The sequence below is a fragment of the Capsicum annuum genome, chromosome 8, assembly GCF_002878395.1.
Source record: "Capsicum annuum cultivar UCD-10X-F1 chromosome 8, UCD10Xv1.1, whole genome shotgun sequence".
NCBI lineage: Eukaryota > Viridiplantae > Streptophyta > Magnoliopsida > Solanales > Solanaceae > Capsicum > Capsicum annuum.
In genome coordinates, this window is record NC_061118.1 from 160612716 (window position 1) to 160636276 (window position 23561).

Consider the following 23561-nt stretch of genomic DNA (forward strand, 5'->3'; position numbering starts at 1 on the left):
GGTGGAGTCATTTCTACGCTACTCTTTTTCTCCTTTCGACGGCAGTTACCCCTCAAAATTTCACTTGCGGGTTTGGGAAAGTGCTATTCACGCTCCCATTATTTCCTAATATGTTTTATTAAGTTCGTTTAGTCGAGTATATAAGAATAATATAAAATATAGTGTATCTAAGTAATATTTATGTTACTTATGCTTGCATTTGCTATTCTTATATTTTTATTATATAGTATTTAATTTGATGTATTAAAAATAACATGAATTACATAATTTTTAAAAAAATATTATAAAAATACCCTCTATATATTATATGTTGAAAAAGATTCAGAATTTTTTTTAAGAAATGATTGTATTTTTAATCATACTAATGCATACATTGGATCCATTATATTATTAATGTCACGAATTTTAAGATATTAATAATACACACCATAATACACAATATATAAGTACTAATAATGCACATGCATTATTTTTTTAATACGCCCTATCAAACGACCACTTATAGGTAATTTGGTGGGATGTATTGAAAAAAATAGTGCATGCATTAGTTAATGTGTATTATGAGTACCTTATTTTGTACAATTCTTAGACTATGTATAATCAATACAAGTATTAGTTAGTTACACACATTATTATCTATTGAGATGTGTATTAATAATACACCTTATTTTCAATGTATTGATAAGGCAAAGACTCTAAACACATACATTAACTTATTAAATTTCAAATTTACTTCTCCTTTTTAGTTTTTTTTTTTCCTCTGATCGGCTATTACCTTCATTTTTTTACTCTGATTTGTAGCTAATGCTACCTCCATGAAGATCTTCGCCTCTCGTACGAGCCACGAGCATGTTCATAAAATTGACATATGAACTAGCGTACAACCCCCCTCGTGCAGCGATTGTGATCCCAAAAGTTATAAGTGTGAGAGACTAGCGTTAGATGATTTCAAGCGGGGTAGGGGTAGATCGAAGAAATACTGGAGAAAAGTGCTTAGATGTTACATGGAGCAGTTACATTTCACCGATGACATGACCCTGGATAGGAAGGTTTGGAGGGAAAATACTAGGATAGAGGGATAAGGTGAAGGGATGATCGTAGTTCGTAGTTAGGAGGGTTTTGATGTCTTTTGTTTGGTAATGTACATTATTCTTGTGGATGTTGTATCTATGTTAGTTTTATCATGTTTCATGCTTTGAATATTTTTGTATATTATCCTGTGTCGTGAGCCGGGAGTCTATCGGAAACAGTTTCTCTACTTCTTTAGAGATAGTGGTATGAACTGCGTACATTCTAGCTTCCCCAGATTCCACTAGGTGAGAATATACTGAGTTTTGTTGTTGCTGCTATTTCAAAAGGTACAAATATTTTGGTAAATAAATATCCACATTAAATGAAGTATTAATACTTACATTAATAATACAGTGATTACTCCTTAGTCTTAACGTACGTGTTGTTTGTTAATGGAGAGAGTGAAGACCACGTATGATGAGTGGTTAGCTGATTGGTGTTTGCATTTAGTTTGAGACGTGAGGTGCTTTCATCCAACATCGGGAATCGTGACTGCCAGGCTATACGACACGTCAGCTTTAGTTTTTTTCCGGAGGTACTAAAGCATATTCCTATTTTATGTTTTCTCACATTTTTCCAGAAAAATAAAATAAAATCTGATTAAAATTAACAAGTACTGACCCCTAGTAATTATTTTTGAGTAACCTTGTACTAAGAAAAACAAAATTAATTAACATTAAAAGCAGTCAATCTCCATTAAGCTTGTACAAGAAAATCAATTTATTAATATACATTATATTCATTTGACAAAATTATAAAAGTATTTATCTTTGTTGTACGGCAATAAAATAAGGTTTATGTTTGATCTTCAGATGATGATGCAAAATATTGTGATGTAATAGTGGAAAATGATAATAATATTTTCTCAGCAAATGAAATTGCCACAACCAAAAAATTCCACAATAGAAAACTAAAAGTTTGAATATATAAAATATAAAACCCCCATTTTCAATATTTTCCAAAAGACTAATGAAAATGTATTTGATACCAATAAGTTCATTCCATTTTTACACATTAGGTAGGTGATCTCATTATTGGGTTTGAGAGAATAGATTTGACGGATATCTTATTTCTATTTTGTGTGAATAAAAAGATTATTTTTGATAAATTTTGACTTAAAAAAAAAGTGTAAAAAATAAATTTAAAATATTACAATACTGACAAAAGTTTAAATAAAAATACAAAGAAAAGGAGAAGTATTGATAGTAAGATAAATAATATGCCCACCAAACCATCACTGCCCCCCTAACAATGTTCCTAAGCATTTAGCGATTGTTATTATCAATTAGTATTCAATTTGTCAAGATAATAACATCAAAAGCTAGGTTAGTCATAATATACTGCCTTAATTCAATATTTTTTGATATAATTCTTAGTTCTTTTTATTAGCTTTTTTGATTTGACCATTCAGTATTTAAAATCTATTGACATGACTAATGTGTGTTGTGTAGGTCTCATTTAAGTGCAAGCGCCTTTCATAAAAAAAAAAATCATCATCAAAGCTCGAATTCAAAATTATGTTTGATATGAAAGAACTTGTCGCAAATGAAAATTAAAATTAATTTAAATATAGATTGATCTAAAATATTATGGAAGAGTCAAAGAAATATGGATGAAAAAACGTGTAAATGCGCGAGGATTTACTATTGTTTATTATTTTAAGTTCTTTAGATTAAAAACAATTCCTGTTTTTTTTTTTTTTTTTCAGAATTGCACAACCTCGTGAGCAACAAGTAATAATGCGTATAAAAAATATCCCAACACAAGAGTGTCATAATCAAGGAAATAAAGTAAAATTACCAGTAGCATTTATCATAAGAACCTTTAATAACTCATACTATCTCATTTAATTAATACTCTACTAATTAGAACAGTAATGTAGTAGATATGAAAAAATAATACTCATAAATAACGTTTTATTCTATTTTAAAAGAATTGAAAGCAACATGAAGCCACTAAAACTGCTCAAGTTACGAGTTATCAACTCTGTCAAGTTGATGTTGGTAATTGCTTCCTTATACTGCTTATGGTGTGCAACCTAAATATACTTGGTTCGTCCTCGTCGGCCAGCTGTTGGTGAAGAGGCTGATCTCGGAATTCTTGTATTATGGCTATATATTTTTTCCTCCCTCATTGACTGTGCATTCAATCCATGAACTCATGAGAACCCCAAGAACTTATGTCCTTATGACTAAATAAAAATCATAGTGACTAGTGACACAAAAAATCTGGCAACATTTTGCAGTTGAGGTTCTTTTTGGAGGGAAAAAAAATAGTGTGATAGAAAGGTAATTGGCTGATGTTAAAAAAAATTAACAGTGTTGGAGTGACGACTAAAAATGCACCACTTTTTAAAACCAGTCAAAAGAATATGTATTATTTTGTGTCTAGAGTAAAGATAATGTATGATTTTGAGCCTTAACTTGCAATTGGATCACCACCCCCTGTATTAAAGCATATAATTTCGGTCACATGCCATGTTAGCAGCCTGTCACAATCCTCCTCTTTCCTGGGAATAAAACTACATCATCAACTCACATGAACTTCCCTTTCATCTTTAAGCAATCACAGCCAACTATGGAGGAAAAAGAAATAGAATCTAGAAAAGAATAAAAGCTGGCCAAATCATTTGCCAATGCCAAAAAAAATGAAAAAAAAGAACTAAAGAGGAAGGAGTGGGCTCAGCTTTTCCCCCCCTAAATACATAGATGAAATGTTAAAAGATGAAAATAAGTTGTTAAAGTAACAACCATAGATACCAAGACAGCAGAAAGAAGCTAAGTTCCAAAAGGAAAAAATACGCAGAGCGGAAGGAGGGGTGGAGGGGAACATTTTGAGAAACTCATACTTGATGTTACAATACCCCTCTGAGGGCTATGTTAGTATCCTAGGGACATTTGGGAGCATCATCTCCGGGTATGTCATCTTCATCATGGTAGATGTTTTCAGCCATCTGCCAAATTTGTAGTATATTATCCTCCGCAACACTAGCGACGACCCAATCTTCACATGGGTTCCATGAGAAGTCTGAAATTTTACTTGTATGGCCACCGTGAATAAAGAGCAACTCTGGTGGTCCATCTTCTGCATCTTCTGGAGTTTGTTCTTCATCGATCCTAAACCAAATTAAAAAAGTGAAATTTCAGGTTTACTGCTGCCTGTAGGTCTCAAAGGTAACATCATATATAAAACCTCTAGTGATTCTTGTGAATTAACCAAAAATCCCACGTAAAACAAAATAAAAAGCAAAGGCATCAAAAGCCCAGACGCTAAATGTATCACTGAGTAAAAAGACAGAAAATGTTTTTTCCAACACAAGAAAATATCATGGTTAAACTAAAACTAGTCTTTCTGTAATTCCACTTAAAGCACATGATTTCAAATCCTCGACGCAATGATATCTTTAATCTCAAAGTCCAACATTTATACAGCACGTCACAAAGTTGGAACAATGGAATGGATACCTAACAATTCAGTGAATAAGTGCAATTGAACTTTAAACTCCCAGATACAGAGACCTGGATCAGAAAGCTCAGATTCGGACCACATGATAATACAATTGTATATCTGGATTATCATGTGCACAAATCAACATGAAACTTCAATTGTAAACATGCCAGTACTCAGTAGAGCATATGATGTAGTCATTTTCACATGTTAGGACAATTTAGCACAATATTGACTACTCAAACACGCAATAGGATGAACCTATTTCAGAGCTCCAAGTCCATGTAATTAAGGTGACAAAGTAGCAACATATTAAATGAAGTGCCAAAATACTCCCTATGTCCCATTTTATGTGGCATCCTTTCCTTTTTAGTCCGTCCCAAAAATGAATGTCACCTTACTATAATTAACAATTTCACTTTCAAATTTCCCTTTTATCCTAAATGAAATGATTTAGTAGGCTCGTTTGGCCATGAAAACCAAAAAGATTTTAGGTTGGAGTTGGAGTTGTGTTTGGCCATGAATATAAATTGGAGTTGTTTTAGGATTTTTGTGGGAGAAGTGGGAGTGAAAACAAGTTACAAATACAACTCCAAGTTGTATTTGGAATTCTTATGGCCAAACACCATTTTTGGAATAAAGTGGAAAAAAAAAATCCCAAAAAAGGAAAAAGTTCTTAAGGCCAAACGGGGCCTTCCAACCACACAAATATCTAAGGATTCTGTTATACATCACAAGTTTCAAAAGTCTTCTCTTTCCTTGAATACCGTGCCAAGTCAAAACAGCACAACATAAAAAGGGACGGAGGGGGTATTACTCAAGGACTAAGAATGTTTTTCCAAATAAATGGAATTGATCGAAATTAATGAGCAAAAGCAAGACAATGAAATGGCATAACTTATTATGCCCAACTTCTGTATGAGGTGGTGGTTTTCTAAGGAGTTCAAGGGATTCATGCTATGAAGGAGAAGAGGGAAGGAATGGGAATGATAGATCCCAACTCTAGGTGAAATATAGCTGGCAATAAGGTAGGTGTTGATGTATAGATAGGATAACAAAAAATTGAAACTTCAAAGAGCTACACCGAATAAACCCACTTCTAAAGAACTGTGACTAATAAAAGCACCCACAGGACTGACAGAACATTCACTATGATATTACAATAAAACTAGCAGGGATAGTTGGAAGAGCAACCTGCTGAGATCCCAAACCATGAGTCTCCTACCAAGGCAACAAGAAGCCAAGATGGTTTCATTCTTCGGATTCCAACCAACCTGGAAAACTTCCTCCCTGTAGAAAAGTTAATCAGGAAAATAATGATGACCAACTGTAAAAGTAGAAATATGAGCTTCTATAATACACTACGAACTTTCTATTATACTATTTTACAAGAATGATGAGGGAGCCAACATTTTCCTTAGAAGTGTATGTAAAGAAAGCATCTTACTTGTGACAGTCCAGAGTATGCAGTGCAGTAGAAATCTTGCGTAGATCAAATAATTTAACCGTCTTATCTGTAGACCCTGTTGCTACAACCCATTCGTTAAAGGGGTTGAAAGCTAAGCAGTTAACCTGATCAAAAGACAAAGGAGGTCAACCGTGCTTGTTTGTGAATAATAAATCCACTAAACTGCATTAAGAATGTTTTTTTAATCTAATAGGCAATGTGTAGTTATGATCATCTAATGAAGCAGCATAGAGTTCGCGTTTTTTTTGTTTGTACTAGGTGGGGAAAGAGATATAGAGGTTAATGGAGCAACATGAAGAAGAACCACATTGCATATACAAAACAAAAAGCAATCCAGACATGAATGTCGAATTATAGTTTTCACACACAGCACTATCACTTGTTTCTGCATTCCATTATTGTAAACCCAAAAGTATTATAAATAAAAAGGTACAGATAAAAGTTGGAAAGTACAAATTCTAGTTTTAAGAAAAACTGTAAGTATTTTGTAAGCATAAGATTCTCACAGTCCATGCAAGGAAATCAAAAGACTACCAACTATGTTAATAAGAAATATCAGAGTGGTTCCTCCAACAGTCAAAAGGAAAGTGCTATCAACTGCATAAGTGTGGAAAAGTCCAGCTAAGGAGTCTAAGACACGCACCTCGCTTTGATGTGCGATTACAGAATGTGCAGGTTTGGACACTGATGGAGTTCGCAGATCCCATACATAAAGATACTGATCATCCCCAACAGAGCCAAATAAATACTCATGCCTCAGATGCCAGGCTACATCCTCTACAACACCTTCATGAACCTATACATTTTAAATATTAGAATAAACCAAGAAAAGTTGACAAAAGCATGATGAGAAAATAATCTATCGGACAAGATTCTTGTCCCGGTTCTGTAGACTGAAATTGCAGTTGAGACACTATTGAAGTGTCAGTTTCGCTTTTGTAACATGATATTAATAACAAGGGCTAAAAGTTAAATGAAAGAACTCATGCTGTTCTGCTTCCCTTTCCCTTCTTTTACTTCAAGGTGCCTGAGGATGATTACTGGAAGGGGGAGCATGCAAGTTCTTCTCCATATATCAATTATAGCCATTTCACATTTGCAAGAGATAAAACTACATGCAATAAGCAGGTGCAACACAGTGATAACAATATGCAGAGTAACAAGGCAGTATCCGATACAGACTCATCAAAAAGCAAAAGGCAAACCTTAAATATCTGCATAGCATCTAGAGCCTTATTTTTGGGAGTGGCATTAATGTCCCATAAACATATCTGAGCATCATCTGAACCACTCAATAAATGACCCTGCTTAAATTGACTCCATGACAAGCCATAACCTTCCGTGTTATGGCCTCTTAACCTCAAATCTGGATTGCATGCACCATCTAGAGGAGGCTTAGATGGATGTTTACTGTAGTCAAAAACATATACTTCTGCACTAACTGTCTTGGTCGCAATGATAAATGGGTTTTGGGGCATATATCGAGCCCGATTAACCTCTCCATCATGATTTATCTGCTGGATTATTTGTACCTGAAAGGGAAATATTTATCATTATACATTAGTTGCTCAACGTCAACAGAGACACTAAGTTCACACTGATGATATGGGGAAATAATAGGACAGCAAAAAGATATGGAAATGGGGCCTCCAAATGATTATTCGCAACGATAAACCATTTTTAAAATCTTTTTTTAGAGAATTAGATTTTACGGTTCCATGTCCTCATCATAAATAGAAGAATTCATTATCAACTTTCCACTGAATCTATATTCAATAAATAACTTTTATAACAGTCAATGTACAATAAAAGGACGTAGTTATAAAGGGTATTCATATAAGCTATTTGAAGTTCCTTAGCCAGCTATTCGAAACTTCATTAATTTTTTCCTGCAACAATGTTGTTTTTCATCATCTTAGCATTCAGTTGAGTGGGAGCAGCTTAACCAATATTTTTAGAACTCTAACCAAATCAAGGAGCATTGGCTATTTGTTACTAGACATTTCACCTAAGCTACCAGCAAACCATTACTTAGTTGGGCTCCAAGCATCACTTTTCATATATGATATAACAGCCTCAGCCCTCAAGTGGCCATTCACTTACAGAAGAAAATATTTCAAGAATATGAAGACTAAGCAGACGAATAATAGAAACTCAAAGCACAGCAGCACAATGAACTTCAATAGGAATGTGTCAGTCAAAGAGTTCACCGTGCGGCACAGTCTGTGCCCAAAGGGATTGGCCTGTTAGATGCCAAGGTCAGACAAAAAATGGTGTGCTAATTGTGCTGGGCACATTTTTCTCGTCTGGTGAATTATTAATGAAATTTTAACAGTACTTTAGCTGAAAGTGGGGAATTGAAATGATTACTTTCAATTCACTAATACCCAGTAAATAAGCTACAACTTTAAGGCACATAACATGTAATCTCTGCATTTCATATTACTTGGCCCCTGTTGACATGGCACACCCTTTAAAAAAGCTTTGATTAGATGTGTATTTTACTAAACTATACTTATTAATGATGAAAAAGGTAATAAAACTAATTTTTTAAAAATTATTTTTAAAATACCAAGGTAGTATTGGGAAAAGGTAATAAAACTCCCTTGATTTGCTACATGAATAAGTAAAATGCAAAATCTATTTTTTGGTGTAGGAGCCCAGTAAAATAAAATGAAAGGTACTAACATAACCCTAGAGCTACCAAAATTAAAGAAATCCTTAAGCAAGCAGCGCTAAAACAACTAAACTTCATTAAGAAATCGCGTACATCTCAAACCTTCCCACTGAAATTAACCACGAATGTAACATCAAAGCATCCAAAAACTTCCAGAAAGCAGAAAATGAAAACCCACACAAACAGCCAAACAAGGCAGAAAGACAGAAGAGATTTAAACCTTTCCATTAGCACAACCAAATCCGCCAAATTCAGACCGATCATCATCATAATGTCGAGCATCATTCTCAGCATCTTCAAGCGGAAGCTGAACCTGAGCAAGCATAAGATAATTAGGCTCATTTTCCGATGTATGAGTCCCCAAAATCATCTTCTGAACCGAATAATCCTTTCCCGCCGGCTCTTCACGGTCCGGTAACCATTCTACAGTAAGCGAAGGCCATTCAAGTGCGTGAGTAATAACCAGATCGTAAAGAAACGGCGTGTTCTTCTTCCAAATCTTGTACTCCTCGTTGATCAATCTCTCCTCAATTTCACCCCTCATCTCATCTTCGTCTTTCCCCATTACCACCGACTTTCTACACCTTTGAGCGTGTGTTGAGGGTTTGGGTTTTGGGGATTTTTTTTTTTATTCGAGGGTTTGGAGAGAATTGGAGGGAACGGTATTTTCTTTTTCAGTGGGTATTCTTTTTTGCGGGATATCTCATAAGGATTTTATATTACGACGAGCTTGGGCTGTGACCCGAGTTACGAATCATTTGGATGTGAATGATCTTTACGCGAGTAGCCGATTAATTTATAGTGCAGTTAAATCTTTTACATCGATCTTTTTTTTTTTTTTTGTTATAATAGTATTTTATTATAATGATTTAATTTTTCTTTAAATTAAAATTTATCTTGTTATATTTTACTTTTTTTATAATAATATTTTACCTATAATCTCAATAACATTCATTATATATTTATATCAGTATACTCTTTGTAAAATTACTTCTTATAACAGATTAACAGTGATACTTAAATATCACGAGTGATAATATTCTATATAAGATATACAATAACAACAAATCTAGTGTATTCCACATAGTGGGGGTCTGGAAAGGGTAAGATGTACGCAGTCCATGTCACTATCTTCGGAGAAGTATAGAGGTTGTTTTCGGTAGACCCTGACTCAATGATGAAAAATAAAAATAGTACCATAAATACTTTTATTTTTCCTTAAAGAAAATATAAATTTTTTTCATATTTGGCAAACCTCTTTCTTAGATGAAAGATTTTAGACATCTATAAATAGAAGAACCCATTCTCATACCATAACATAAAGAGCATCAGAGTGAACTAACTCGAATAGTACACTACAATGACTCTCACTATAGGAATATTACTTTACCACAACGTAGTCATTTAAGAGTTTTGATAAGTGGGAGATTTTCTCTCTTATTAGTTTTTGTGTTTTTTAAAACATTAAGTTTTATAATATGTAGGCTAATTGGTAAAAACATATAATAATTTTATGTTTTTTAATATTGTTTCTTTATTGTTTGATTTATCATCTCATAATTTACAACTAATAGCTTTTGCATGACGCCCTTTCGATTTCGAACCCAATAATATATTTCCAACATCTCATTATAGCAATCATTGAATTTTAAGACAAACATAGTCACTATAGACCAGTTTACTCCATTTACTAAAAAAAAATTAGATAATCCAAATAGTTGTTATTTAGAAAATGAAAATGGTTCAAAAATACACCCGAACTATCTGAAATAGCTCAAAAATGTCCCTCGTTAGATTTTTGGCTCAAAAATACCCCTTCGTTAAATATTTAGCTCAAAACTACCCCTCCCTCTAACAGAATTCGAAAAAGGATCAAAAGTACCCCTGAACTATCTGAAATGGATCAAAAATACCCATTTGTTAAATATTTGACTCAAAAATACCTTTCCCCTTAACGAAATTAAATTATTTCGATTGAATTAAACCCTAACTTTAACTTTTTAATCCTGATACTTTAATTTTTTTTTACATAAAAGTATTTTACAAATTTTAAAAATAAGATAGTGAAAAAAAGTATTTGAATTATAATATAAATTGGTTGAATTTGATTTAGAAAATAAACATACATTTATTCTAAACAGGTATTTTCACTTTACATCTTTTTAATCTTTAAGGAAATTAACGAAATATAAATTAAATGATGAACTTTATATAAATTAATGAAATAATCGAAAAATTTTAATTTCGTTAAGGGAAGGGTATTTTTGAGCCAAATATTTAACAGAGGAGTATTTTTGACCCATTTCAGATAGTTCAGGGGTATTTTTGATCATTTTTCGAATTCCGTTAGAGAGAGGGGTATTTTTGAGCAAAATATTTAACGAAGGGGTATTTTTGAGCCAAAAATCTAACGAAGGGCATTTTTAAGCTATTTTGGATAGTTCAGGAATATTTTTAAGCCTTTTCCATTTAGAAAATGAAAGGTAATGTCACAAATTTTACTATTACCTTGAAGACGTAGAAAATTTATTTTCGAAGATCTTCATCTCAAGAAAAGAGAAAAATAGATTGATAACAACAATAAAATAAAAGACAAATGAAACGAAATAGACACATCATCCATACCTTCCTATCAATTAAAGACAATCATTTATAAGATGAAGTTATGCCATAATCACCCCGCCCAATACCTACACGAAATATATACTATCGGTGCAAAATGAAAAAGATGAAGTGAGTATATAATATAATCACCTCGCCCAAATGATACACTTTTACATGTAATATATTTTAGGGGCGCAAAAAATGAAAAAGAAATTTCTATTTTTTAAAATGTTTTTGCATGTAAAATTCTTAAGATACAAAAAAGTTTAAGGTAAATCTCTGATAAAAATTAGTATTTGGTAATCTATTAAAAATGGAAATTAAATATTACCAAAAGATCTTTATAATATCGCGTATAGTTCAAATTCACGAAAAAAAAAATGGAAAAAGATAAACAGTATCCATTTTTGGCGCGATATTTAAAAATTGTCCAAAAGAGGGAATCCTAACTCTCAAAATTGCAAAGCGGGAACTCAAAAACCTGCCGCAATTTCCGACGATGAGAGGCGCCGGACGCCGCCGTACGAACTCAGCAATGCCGACGGATCGGCGATATCCACAGCCAACTCCGACAGCGAATGATCCACGGCAATTTCTCTCCACCGGCGGCCGTGATTCCGACGCAAGCTTCGCCAGTAGCCGGCCTTCATCTATCGGTGTAAACTCCCGGTCCTCCGCTATCCCTATCTCCGATCGATCCTATCAGAACTCTGCTATGCGTACAATCAATGCTTACCTTTCCTCTCAGAATGTCACTTTTACTCTCAAAGCACCTCTTCCTTCTGCCAGAGATATCACCGAAACGCTTAAATTTATCCTTTCTCGTTTTGAATTTTCCCCACATGAGTCGCAAAAACTCGAAGATAATCTGCAAACCTTATTGAAATCGCTAAATTGCCCTGTGAAATTGAACAAATCTGCGTTACGTGCCCCTGGGACACCTCATTCGTGGCCGAGTTTACTTGCAGCAATTCACTGGCTTGTTCAGTTGTGTAAATTTGATGATCACCGGTTGCGTTCCGGTCAGCCACTTGCTTCGGAGAATAAGGAATTGAGCTATACTATAGAGAGTTATTTGCATTATGTTAGGGGAGAAGATGATCAAGAGGAGGAACTGGATCGTCGATCTAAGCAGGAGGTGGAACAAAGGAGGACGTGGTTGATTGAGAACATGAATGTCTTGGAAGGGAATGTGAAAGCTCAAGAGGCAAAGTTGGAAGCGATGAAGACAGGGCCATCAAAGAGTGAGGTGTTGGAGAATGAGAAGTGTGCGTTGGAGGAAGATGTGAAGAAGTTCCGTGCCATCATTGAACAGTTAGAAAGGCGCATGATTGCAATGGAGAAGTTGTTGGAGGAGAAGGAGAAAGGATTGGAGACTAAGGTAGCAGAGAATGATACGATTTGTGCAGAGAACACGGAGTTGAGGAAGAGGGTGGAGGAACAAGGGATTAATGCCAGGGATGCAGAGAGGATGAAAAGGGAGATCCAGGCTTTGGAAAGGGACATCGGGGATAATGAGAACCAGAGGAATGAATGGGAGGAGAAGGCGTGGGACCTCGACTCTACAGCTAGGAATGAGTACAAGAAGCTGGAGGAGCGAATGCTTGAGTGCAACCAATCTTTAAGGAGGTAGTCATACTCTGTCCTGTCGTTTATTGTTGTTAGAAAGAACAGTGACTAAACTTTCATTTGCTATTCTGAGTGTAAAGTTTCCAGTAATCTAAGGTTTGTTGTTCTTTTGTTGTGGATTTATTGAATTACTCTCTCATTTTAAATGGCATGATCTAGCGCTCTTGGAGTTTGATAGTAAAACATTTCGATTAGTTATTATTGAATTATGTAAATAAGAGTTTGAAATGCGAAACTTACAGTTTTGTTTAGCAATGAAAAAGAGTTTTGAAATGTGAAAGTAGACAAATTACATGAAAGGGAGTCAAGTTGAACTTATAAACTAGTATTGCTTTATCATATTGAACTATGGGGTGGGGTGGGGTGGGGGGGATAATATTGTATGCTATAGAACTTACCATGTTCCAAAGAAAAAAGGAATTGCATGTTATAGTGCATAATTTGGGAGGGATAAAAAATTGAAGCTTTGTCAAATCAAAAATGGACCAAGTAGGTATCTCTGTGTATGTCATTTTCTAGCTTGAAGAGAAACTTTCCTTCTACTTATTTCACATCTCTCTTCTTATGACTCTGACAATAGATAATGTCATTTCAAATTGCAGGTTAAAGCTAGGAAATGAATTTCAGTATCAATTGAATGCCCAAGGATTCTCACCAGCGAAGGTCTTAGGTATAGATTACAAAGCAACCTTGAAGCCCATGCTTGCGTCTTTTGAAGACGAGATGAAGAAGAGTGCCATGGGGAAATTGGAAGAGTTGATATCTCTCCAGCAACAGACAGCTGAGAAGGTTTCTAAAGTAGAGTCAAAGAAGAAACATTTAGCAGCTCTTCAGGCTCAAATTGATAATGTAAGTGTCAGCCAGTATCCTATTATCTCACAGCAATGAACATTGAGTATAGTCATAACATTTTAACAGCGTTGAAGCCTAGCATGACTACTAGCAAACTTTTTTGTGATTGATGTCAGTTGGAAGCTCAGTTGGACTTGATAAAGAAGGAAAGACAGGACTTCACATCTAGCTGTGCAACAGAAGCCAGAAGTATAGTTGAGGAAGTTGAAACAGAGACTCGGAAGTTGGATCAGGTTGAAAAAGAGGCAGCGGACTTTCTGAAGGTTAGGCTGTTTGCAATTTTGACAAGAGTTACATTGTAATGCATGACTTCTAAATGTCCTCCAATGAATGTTAGCTTGTGTGGTTTTCTTGTCTTAGATGTATATTCTTGATTCTCATGAGCCCGTCTTTACTTTCAAAGGCATCAAACTCCAAACTGCAGGAAACTGTAGCACAGACTGAAGAAGAGGTGCAAATGTGTGCTCGTGAGCTCTTTGCCGTTGTTGATAGAGATTCAAAATACAAAGAGCATATCCCATCAAATATTGCCACGATGAAGAATGATCTCACAGAAACTACCAGGGCTACAGCAGATATGCATAAAGCGGGTTTGCTTGGATGTGATGAAAGCCGCTGACATTAAAGTCCATAATAATAATTAGGGTAGTCATAGTTATCATATGTTTTTTAGTTTTACTAGTCGTACAGCTCACTTTTGAAAAGGTAAGAATACCTCACAATTCGTTGTGCACATAGCTTTCTCCTCTACTGAAGAATTATGTGGTCTCAGGAGGAAATATGCCAAGTCTTTGTCCACAGTTTAAATTGAATATTTTAAGGTTGTTAGATTATCAGCGCACTTATTGCTCGTGAATATCTGCTGTCCACAGTTGAAATTTGTTGTGCTCCGTTTGGAATTTTGTAGGCAAACCATGCGTTAATGTATGAACCAGAACCAGTGCTTGAAAACCTCGTCTTTGGCATCTTATCATAGTTCCAGATTTATTACAGTCTGCAACTCAAATTTGGATGGAGAATGAAAACCACAATTTACCAAATAACTTAGCTGGACAGGGTGTCTTTAGCCAAACACCCAAATATTAGGTGGGGATTGGGCTACATTTGGTGGAAATGCATCGGTGAGTGATCCAGAACTCTCATTTGAAAGTGCAGGATAGGTTATGGCCATGGAATTGGAACACTACCACAATCCAAATGTGAAGAGAGAAGCAAACAGAAGGATCATAATTTCTCTACACTATCCATGTATATAAGTTGAAACTCATTTTATAGGAGCAGCTCTTGACCGAAAATTTCAACATGAACCAAGAAATATGGTCATGTACCGCAGACAAAGTAGTGATAATACAAACCTTGATCAACAAAACCAATACCACCCCTCTTTCGAATTGGATTTGCAAAGATTCGTAGTCTTTTAAGGCGATTTTCCATAATGCCTGGATTCTCGGGGATCTTGGCAAGCACAGGTACTTCATCTTCCATTAGATAAAGTCAACTATGAAATTTAACAGTCCATCACATGTTACACATCTAACATTTACAGGAAAAACATAGCAAAAGAAGCATTTCCAACTGCAATCAGTCTTCTCTGTACCAAACAATACCATTTCTGGTATTTACAATTTCCTTTACAAGATTATAATCTTTACACTATCTACTGTTTCCTCGGATAGACAGAACACAACCAGGCACAAGTGCAACCTATGAACTTTTTTGCTCAATTTACCCATAACTTATCCATGACCATTCTGCATTCAACTGTTCACGTCCAAATTTTTGCAATTTTCAGTTGACAGAATTCTTGGATGCTACACAAACTAATCCCTGTACAAGCATCTCATTTGAAATTGATCCCTGACTTGCACAGTCCTCGAAGCATCAGGTGAGTACTTGCAAACTTTCTTTTGAGAAAGCAAGAACTTGGAGACTTAAGAGTACACTGTAGCAAATTGCATAACATGTCAATGCAAGCGTGAGTTCTAGGCAGGTTAAAAAAAGGAAGAAAGAAGGAAAGGAAAAAGGAAATAACTAACTACAAGAGAAGCATATAATAAACCTTAAAATTCCCCCTTAACAATGAATACTAATCCTACAGGTGACAGTTGGGAATTAATTGTGGACTTCTAACTCTTACTAAGAACTTGTGAGGTGGAAAAAGCTAGAGCAAAAACGCTTCTCTCTTCCCAGAGGGAAATTTAACTCGATAGTCTCTTATAAGCCTATTTGATACAGAAGTCGGATTTATTAATGCTACCAAAAGGGCAATTTCAGTCCCTTCAGTTAAATCCGATAAAATAGGAGCCAAAAGACGAACTTTATTCCCCTCTGACATGAGACTTTCTTTCTGCATTTGTGGAAAGGAAGACAAACTATAGAAGACAGATGTAGATGTTGTTTACCTCAGTACAATTGACAGCAGAATTTACGGTGCTCAAGGACTCGAGAAATTTGATAGTGGCTTCATGACAAATGGATGTTCCAGAAGTTCAGATGCAGTTGGCCGATCATTTGGATTAACTCGCAAACAACTATTTATGAAATCCTGAGCTTCTGTTGATAAGGTATCTGGTATAGGAGGAGGTTCACCTCTGCCTATTCTGAACAGTGCTTGCATCTGTCGCATAAAACAACGTTAAATTCTTGACACGTGAATCCCATTGAAGACTAAGGAAAACCAGAGCTTCTCTAACCATAAACCATGTTTCGTTTCTCCTTTTTTCTAGTCATGATGTTCCATTGTTTTAAGTAACATCTAAAAGCATAAAGAATGTCTTCCAAGAATATAAAGACTTAAACTAGATATTCAATATTATGCAATAATAGTTAGCTCTGAATCGTAGATCAGCTACAGCTTAAAACTTAAAGAAGATCTGTCACAATTGAAGGGAAAAAAGATACCAAAAGACAAACACCCATGCTAATTAGAAAATATTTTCAGGAAAATTTACAGTGGCCGTTAAGAGAAAGCATTAATTAACATACAAATAGTTGTCAACTACTAGATCATGCATGTAAATTTCTTGAAAATTATATTTTTCCCTAAACTTTTGCATTTGAGTTCATAATAATATCCTATTTCACTTTAGACTACACATTTCAGAAGATTCATACATTAAACAAGCAGAAGATTAATTGTAGAATCTGGTGAAGTCATTCTCACACTCCATTCAAGCAAACACACGTCATAAAATTAGGTGCTGCAATTTTCCATATCGAAATTCGATCTTAGAGATATAACATACCCCTTCCAAGTGAGAGTAAGGAATTTGGCCAGTTAACATCTCTAAGACAGTACAACCCAGACTCCATATATCAGCAGGAGTCCCATAACCATTGTTCTTCCTATTAACAACCTGAAAGAGCTCCAAGACAAATTTATGAGTCAACCCCGTAAATATCTTGAACCCATTTAATCTTTTGCTATATTACTGACACCAACAATAAGAAAAAGATGCAAATAGAATATAGCAAAGAGTAAATATGATCAACAATATGGTCACCTGGAAATCATTTAAATATTGCAAACTGAATGGGTGAAGTAAGCGACAAATTTTCCTAGGCAGGACTAACCAGAGGCATTTTTTTAAGAGGGTAACTTAGGATTAACCAGAGGCATTATGCTTCTACCAAGAGACAGTTGCTTCAACAAAGATATATGGAATTCTACTCCTAAACTGTCACATTGTATCACATGAGCTACATAAATTGCACAAGCAACTTTATCCAAGCTATTGCGACATCTATCAACACTTAACAAATCCTTTACAACATAGACATGTATAATGTGCATTTATCTCTCTTTCCTCAAAACCTAAGCCTTTATAGAAATTTACTTAATAGCTCCTCATTAAAATGATACAAAAAATTTAACGGATAAATAATATATGTCCATACAACAACATACCCTGTGAATAATACATGTCAATACAGCACAAAATTAGAAAGGAAAAGACACCCCCGAGTGAGACTCTATAACAGCAACAATGTCTCAATTGCAAACTAATTGGGTCAGCTATATCGATCCTCACTAACCATCATTCCTATTAGACCCCTAGCAATTCAATGTTTGAGAATTTTGGTTATCTAGCACCAAAAGTACTCTACAATTTCTATTCTTTTTCGAACAAATCGTGAACAAAATTAGAAGACTCCTATTGAACTTTCCTCGCTAACAACTAACTGGTATCGCCTATATGGATCTTTTTTTCCTATGTGCGCTATTTTGCGCTAAGTCTGCATAGAAGTGAGGCCCTGATTTTAGAAAAAGACAATCTGCGGGTTTTGGTGGTTGAGAGATTAGGAATCATAGACTTCGAAGTTCGAAAAACTCTGATGCAGAAGAATACCTCTGGGGCCATCCAGAATGCAGTTCCTTTGCAAGACTTTATGTTATTCATTTGTGTTGCCTGTAAAGTAATTAGCAAGTTACAGGACTAGAGAAAGTAGTTTCAAAGGATAAAGTATTAGGCATTGAAATTAACCAGGGTGAATAGGATTGGAACGGATATAGACAACTCATATAGCCATCCCCAGCTAGTTTTAGATTAAGGTTGAGTTGATTGATATAAGACCAAGAAAGGGAAAAACTAAAGACTGCATAACTATCTCACCTTTGCCAGTCCGAAATCTGCAAGCTTCACTGAACCACTAACATCCACCAATATATTGGCACACTTAATGTCCCTTCGAAAAGAGCATAAACAAAAGTCTTAGAAAGAAGAGGTTAACATGACATCATCGTCATGCACACATCTCATGACAACAACTAAACGATCTTCTAGTGATTGAGGGATAAGTTCTACATGCACACATCTTCAACAAAGAATCAAGACACTGCTCCCATCAATTGTAAGAGGACAAACAACAACCACAAATCAGCAATGTAAAGAGAACATATGTATCACCTGTGCATCACTTCTCTGGAATGAAGGTAATGCAACCCACTCAAGATTTGCCTGGTGTAATCTGAAACATGGGAATCACGCAAGCGATACTTGCGATAGACACTTGCAAGTGAGCCTTTTGTAACAAGCTCAAGAAAGATATACAGTTTGCTTTCGTCCTGAAGATAGAAAAACATTGTGAATTTGTAAGTAAAGATGAGAAGAATAATTCATTAAAGTTCATAGTTACAATATGCTTGTCATCAGATCTCCATCTAGCAGATTATGTTACCAATTAAAAGACTCAACCCTCAACTAAGTTCCACAACTGCAGAAAAGAGTTTCTTCTTTTCAAAATATCTAGTAGTACTTTTGTCCTTGTGTATAGCAAATTTGAGCTATAAAGAGGAAGTAAATCTGCAAAAGATGCACAGTCCATATTATGATAGCATACCTTGTTTGTGCCATGATAGCGAACTATATTTTTATGTCGAAACCGACTTAGAAGAGAAATCTCCTGAACAAACAAACAAGGTGTAAGGAGAATAATAGAGAAACAATATCCAAAAAATAATTAGTGGAATGGCCAAAAAGTACCTGTTCAAGTTGATAAAGGCTCTGTTGGTTTCCTGGGTCAATCAACGAAACTTCTTTGACAGCAAAAAAGAATCCATCACTGCACGCAGAAGAACAAGGAAAGAATCGTAAGAGAAGAATACCCTTTTTTTTACTAAAATAAAGAGTTATTGCTGGAGTAAAGGAGTTTATATTTGAAATATGTTCTTTCAGCCGTAAACTTCCAGTAGTTTGCAAGTCCATCACCAATACAACATTGAACCAAAGAAAATCACTTTCTGCATCATAAAGAAATGAAGATTGTGTGTATGGGAGATTTTGATAGGTAATTCACTAAGCATACAAAATTACACACACACTACACACACATTAAATGAGTAGAACACTCTTTCTGCCAGCTTCTATAGGAGTATTAAGGAGCACGGTGAGATAGATAGACATCCAATATTGCAGTAGCTAGTTGCTTGAGCTTAGCCCCGCCACTCCCACACCCACAACACACACGCACATTATATGTGGTGTGTGTGTGTGTGTATGTTGGGGACTAGTGGTTAATGACGTGCGTTGAGCACCATTAGATCTCAGGTTCAGAGACAAAAACACTAGGTGATTTCTTCCAATCTGCTCTATCTTTGGTGGACAGAGTAACCTAATACCTATTGCTGGTGGGAGGTGGCAGGTATCCCGCCGTAGAATTAGCAGGAGAACAAAGGGCAGACCAAATAATCCATATTTAAACGGTACGAACATCATAGTCTGGATTGATGGAGCCCAAGATGATACTTGCATATTCACTCTACTATAAGCAGTTGGAGTGAGGAACTATCTTTCCCATCATATGGATTCTTCTACTATGTGCCTAAGTATCAATTTTTAGACCTTAATGATTAACATTTGGTCAAAATATAAATCCTTGATCAGTTTTCTTGTGCTATGGTTTTCTAGGGGTTCACTCGCTTCGGAATACATTTTCCCAAAATCAAAATTCTGTGCTTTACAGGTTTTATTGTACAAAGTCTGTGATCCTCTTTTCGGAATTGGGGATTTTAATGATTACACCAAAATAAGGTGTGTTGATATTACAGATAGTTCTATGACTTACAAGCTCTAGAAGCATTGATTCCTTGCTATGGTCTTAGAAAGGTGAGGCAATTTACTAAACTCTTGTGGATAAAATTTCATCCCTAAGGCCTAACCAGTGGCTTTATCTTTAATTATACGCCGGATAAGGCTAAACAAAAACTGCATTAATGAAAGCTGATAATACCAATGAAAGCTGAAATCGAAGCTCAAGGGAGTATAAGCATATGCTGATAATGAAAATGCAGAAGGTCCGAGAATTACCTCGGAGCCTATCTCACAGGGAAACGAGAGAATGCTCGAGTTTTAGAACAAATAGTTAAGGATATATCCTGGTACGCTTAAGCTTCATATTTCGGACACCATCATTATTCATGTGAGCAGAAAAGGAATGCTGTAAAATGTAATCACTTACTCCGTGAATCCTTCATACACTGTTCCAAATGACCCACTCCCAAGAAAGTCGCCCTTTTGCCAAGATTTTATACTAGGAGAACCATTTGGAGAAACAGAATGTATGGACTTCAAACTCAATGCACAGGATTCATTACTCCGTGACTTAGGGCTCATCTCCGAGATAATGCTGTAGGATTCACCAGTAGGTGATTTGGAGCTTCTCTTCGAAATCAGGCTGTAGGAATCATCACTCGGTGATTTGGAACTTTCAGCATCACCTCTTACACCTTGCTCGAATGGCTTTTCACAAACTCCATCATTTTCCGAAGAAGAGTCTGATTCTTGTGAAGTATTTCTTACACAATCCTCACTACGTTCGTCATCCTTAGCAATGTCTCCTACTTTGTTGTTTCCAGGTGTGTCATCGGAAGTGCTCTCAACATGTAAAGGTGAAACCATATTTTCATCATCCGCAGGACCAAAACTTTTGATAAAATCCCAAGCAGATGTGAAATCGTCCACGTCTGCCGCTGGAGGAGCTAGCCTTGGTGGTCTAAATCCCTTAATTCCACACTTAACATCCTCCTTTTCACTAACCCTAGCCTTAATCAAATTTTCAGGAGCAGAATTTAAGCGATGCTTCAATTTACCTCTCACACCATTTCTAAAACTATCAGAAACCTCAAGCTCATTCTCGGTTCCGTAAAGATCAGCGTCGGAGCACGGTTCATTTTCTCCCTCCGATTCACTAGCCGTCAAATTATCCAACCGTCGGTTCGATTCACCGTCACCAGTACCCGTATCAGACAGTTCATCCGCACACTCAAGCTCAACATCAGAATCACGTCGAGCAAACCTTGTGCTCCGCAATCGGTCCGAACGAGAGCAAGGTTTCCGAGCTTCCCAAGCAGCAACAGGAATCGCAAAATCTTCAGGAGAAAGGCCTAAAGAGCGGCAAATAGTATCAAATTCACCAGCAGCACCGTCGATTCTGAAGCTTGTACGATTCGTTACAGGATAAAGGTCAAGCGACCTAGTCCGCTGAGTATGCTGATCTTCGAACGGCGAAGACGGTACCGACTGTGAAGCGTCGTAATCGACGTTCTTTAAGGCATTTGTCCGGTCAAGTCGAGGTCTTAGCTGCTTCTTCTTCGCATACATCGCTCAATTTTCACACACACACACACATAGAGAGAGGAGAATTCAGGTTCTTCTTCAGGTTAGGTATGTTTTAGAGAAGAGAGGAATTCAGAAGAGGCGGCAGTGATTGCATTGGTCAAAATACAGTGGGTCTACTTTTCATTTCTTTGCTGTTCTTTCAGCATTTTGTACTACTATACTAGTATTTTGTTTTGAGTACACCGCGGAACGAAATATAATTCGACAATGATCACGCGGTGCCACGTACGCAGAGTTTCGACTAGTTTAGTCCAACGTGTCTCCAAAATTTTTATTATTTAAAATTTAATAATTTTATATGTTTTTTTAATTTTTTTTTTAAAAAGTACTTTTCAAAGGTTTTTTATATTTTAATATAATAATGTAATAAATATATTTTTTAGTGTAAGCACATATATATTTTATATCATCACTTTGTCATTTGTCATGCAGTACTTCTTTCTGTCAGACGCTAAGAAAGACGCATCTATTTGAGTTATACTTGTGGTACGATTTTTTTCTTTATATAGTTAAATTTTTTTATTTATTTTTAAAGTCAAATCCTTACAAAATCATTATTTACATTCTTATTATGTACTTAAAACTTTTCAAAATTTGATGTTTTTTAAATTTTTCTTATTCTAACGCTTTTATATTTACTTTTAGATTTTTCCCATCTTTTTTAAAATAAATTTAGTTGATTTAGAATTCTTGAATTAATGAAAAAAATATTAATTGTCATTAATTCTGATGACTTCTAATAAGGAAAGGAGAAATTTTTTACCAAAAATATATTTAATTAATTTTTAAATATTAGAAAAAATAGTGAAAAGACGATTTTATCTATTGTGAAATCTTTTAATGAAGGTCAAAAAGTTCAAACGTGTTATGAAACAATAAAGAATAAAGAAGAAGAGTATAGAGGATAAAGAGAGTAATTGTTATTTCTCTTAAGGGATGCATTACAATGAAGAAAAATCCATTTATTTACAGGGGAAAACTAACCTTGGGGTTTTTAACTTTTCCATAAATAGACATACACAATATATGGTAAAGTAGGTATTCACTATATATGGTAAAATAGACATTCACTATATATGGTACATTTATAACACTCCCTCTAGAATGTCTAACAGATAGATAATGTGTCTCGTTAAAACCTTATTAGAAAAAATTCAGTGGAAAAAAATATAGTGAAAGAAAAAGAGTATACATCTCTAACAATGCGCATATAAGTTGTCTCATTAAAAACATTACAAGAAAAATCAGGTGGGACAAAACCTTGAAAGGAAAAAGAGTACAACGCGTATTAACTCCCCCTAACGAGAACATTCTTGAACCTTTGCATCCCGATCTTGTGCACCATCTTCTAGAAAGTTGTAATTGGAGGAAACTTGATGAATAAATCGGTCACATTGTCACTTGAACGAATCTGTTGCACGTTAATATCATCATTCTTTTGTAGCTCATATATGTAGAAAAGGTTTGATGAAGTGTGCTTCGCTCTATCTCCTTTTATGAATCATCCCTTAAGTTATGCTATGCATGTTGCATGCTGCATTATTTCCGTATAAAATTGTGGGTACATTGTCACATTTCACACCACATTTTTCTCGAATGAGATGTATCATAGATCTCAATCATACACATTCTCGGCTAGCTTCATGAATAGCTATTATCTCATCATGGTTCAATGAAGTGGTTAGATACACTGCTT

At 35.3% G+C, this 23561-nt stretch overlaps 3 protein-coding genes across 5 annotated transcripts; 1 reads left to right on the forward strand and 2 right to left on the reverse strand.

Annotated features, from left to right (window-relative positions):
• Positions 1–3721: 3721 nt before the first annotated feature.
• Positions 3722–9428, reverse strand: LOC107839974 (WD-40 repeat-containing protein MSI1). Its single transcript, XM_016683657.2, has 6 exons — positions 8884–9428; positions 7192–7518; positions 6630–6782; positions 5966–6090; positions 5713–5808; positions 3722–4187 (listed from the first exon to the last, which is right to left on the reverse strand). The coding sequence occupies exons 1-6, from the start codon at positions 9226–9228 to the stop codon at positions 3959–3961; spliced, it is 1275 nt and encodes a 424-aa protein (XP_016539143.1). The 5' UTR covers positions 9229–9428; the 3' UTR covers positions 3722–3958.
• Positions 9429–11468: 2040 nt separating this feature from the next.
• LOC107839976 (kinetochore protein NDC80 homolog) lies at positions 11469–14604 on the forward strand. Of its 2 annotated transcripts, none has more exons than XM_016683660.2 (4): positions 11469–12896; positions 13499–13745; positions 13865–14011; positions 14173–14604. In XM_016683660.2, exons 1-4 carry the CDS (start codon positions 11767–11769, stop codon positions 14365–14367), a joined length of 1719 nt encoding a protein of 572 aa, XP_016539146.2. In that variant the 5' UTR covers positions 11469–11766; the 3' UTR covers positions 14368–14604. The 2 variants fall into 2 exon arrangements, with proteins under 2 accessions (XP_016539146.2, XP_016539145.2); XM_016683659.2 differs by having other exon boundaries at positions 11470–12896; positions 14152–14604.
• A 600-nt stretch (positions 14605–15204) lies between these two features.
• LOC107839975 (mitogen-activated protein kinase kinase kinase 1) lies at positions 15205–22032 on the reverse strand. Of its 2 annotated transcripts, XM_016683658.2 has the most exons (9): positions 20706–22032; positions 19232–19310; positions 19089–19151; positions 18656–18813; positions 18362–18434; positions 18098–18157; positions 16994–17104; positions 16151–16365; positions 15205–15690 (listed from the first exon to the last, which is right to left on the reverse strand). In XM_016683658.2, exons 1-8 carry the CDS (start codon positions 21845–21847, stop codon positions 16183–16185), a joined length of 1869 nt encoding a protein of 622 aa, XP_016539144.2. In that variant the 5' UTR covers positions 21848–22032; the 3' UTR covers positions 15205–15690; positions 16151–16182. The 2 variants fall into 2 exon arrangements, with proteins under 2 accessions (XP_016539144.2, XP_047250842.1); XM_047394886.1 differs by lacking the exons at positions 15205–15690; positions 18098–18157; positions 18362–18434 and having other exon boundaries at positions 16227–16365; positions 20706–22021.
• Between the last annotated feature and the right edge of the window lie 1529 nt (positions 22033–23561).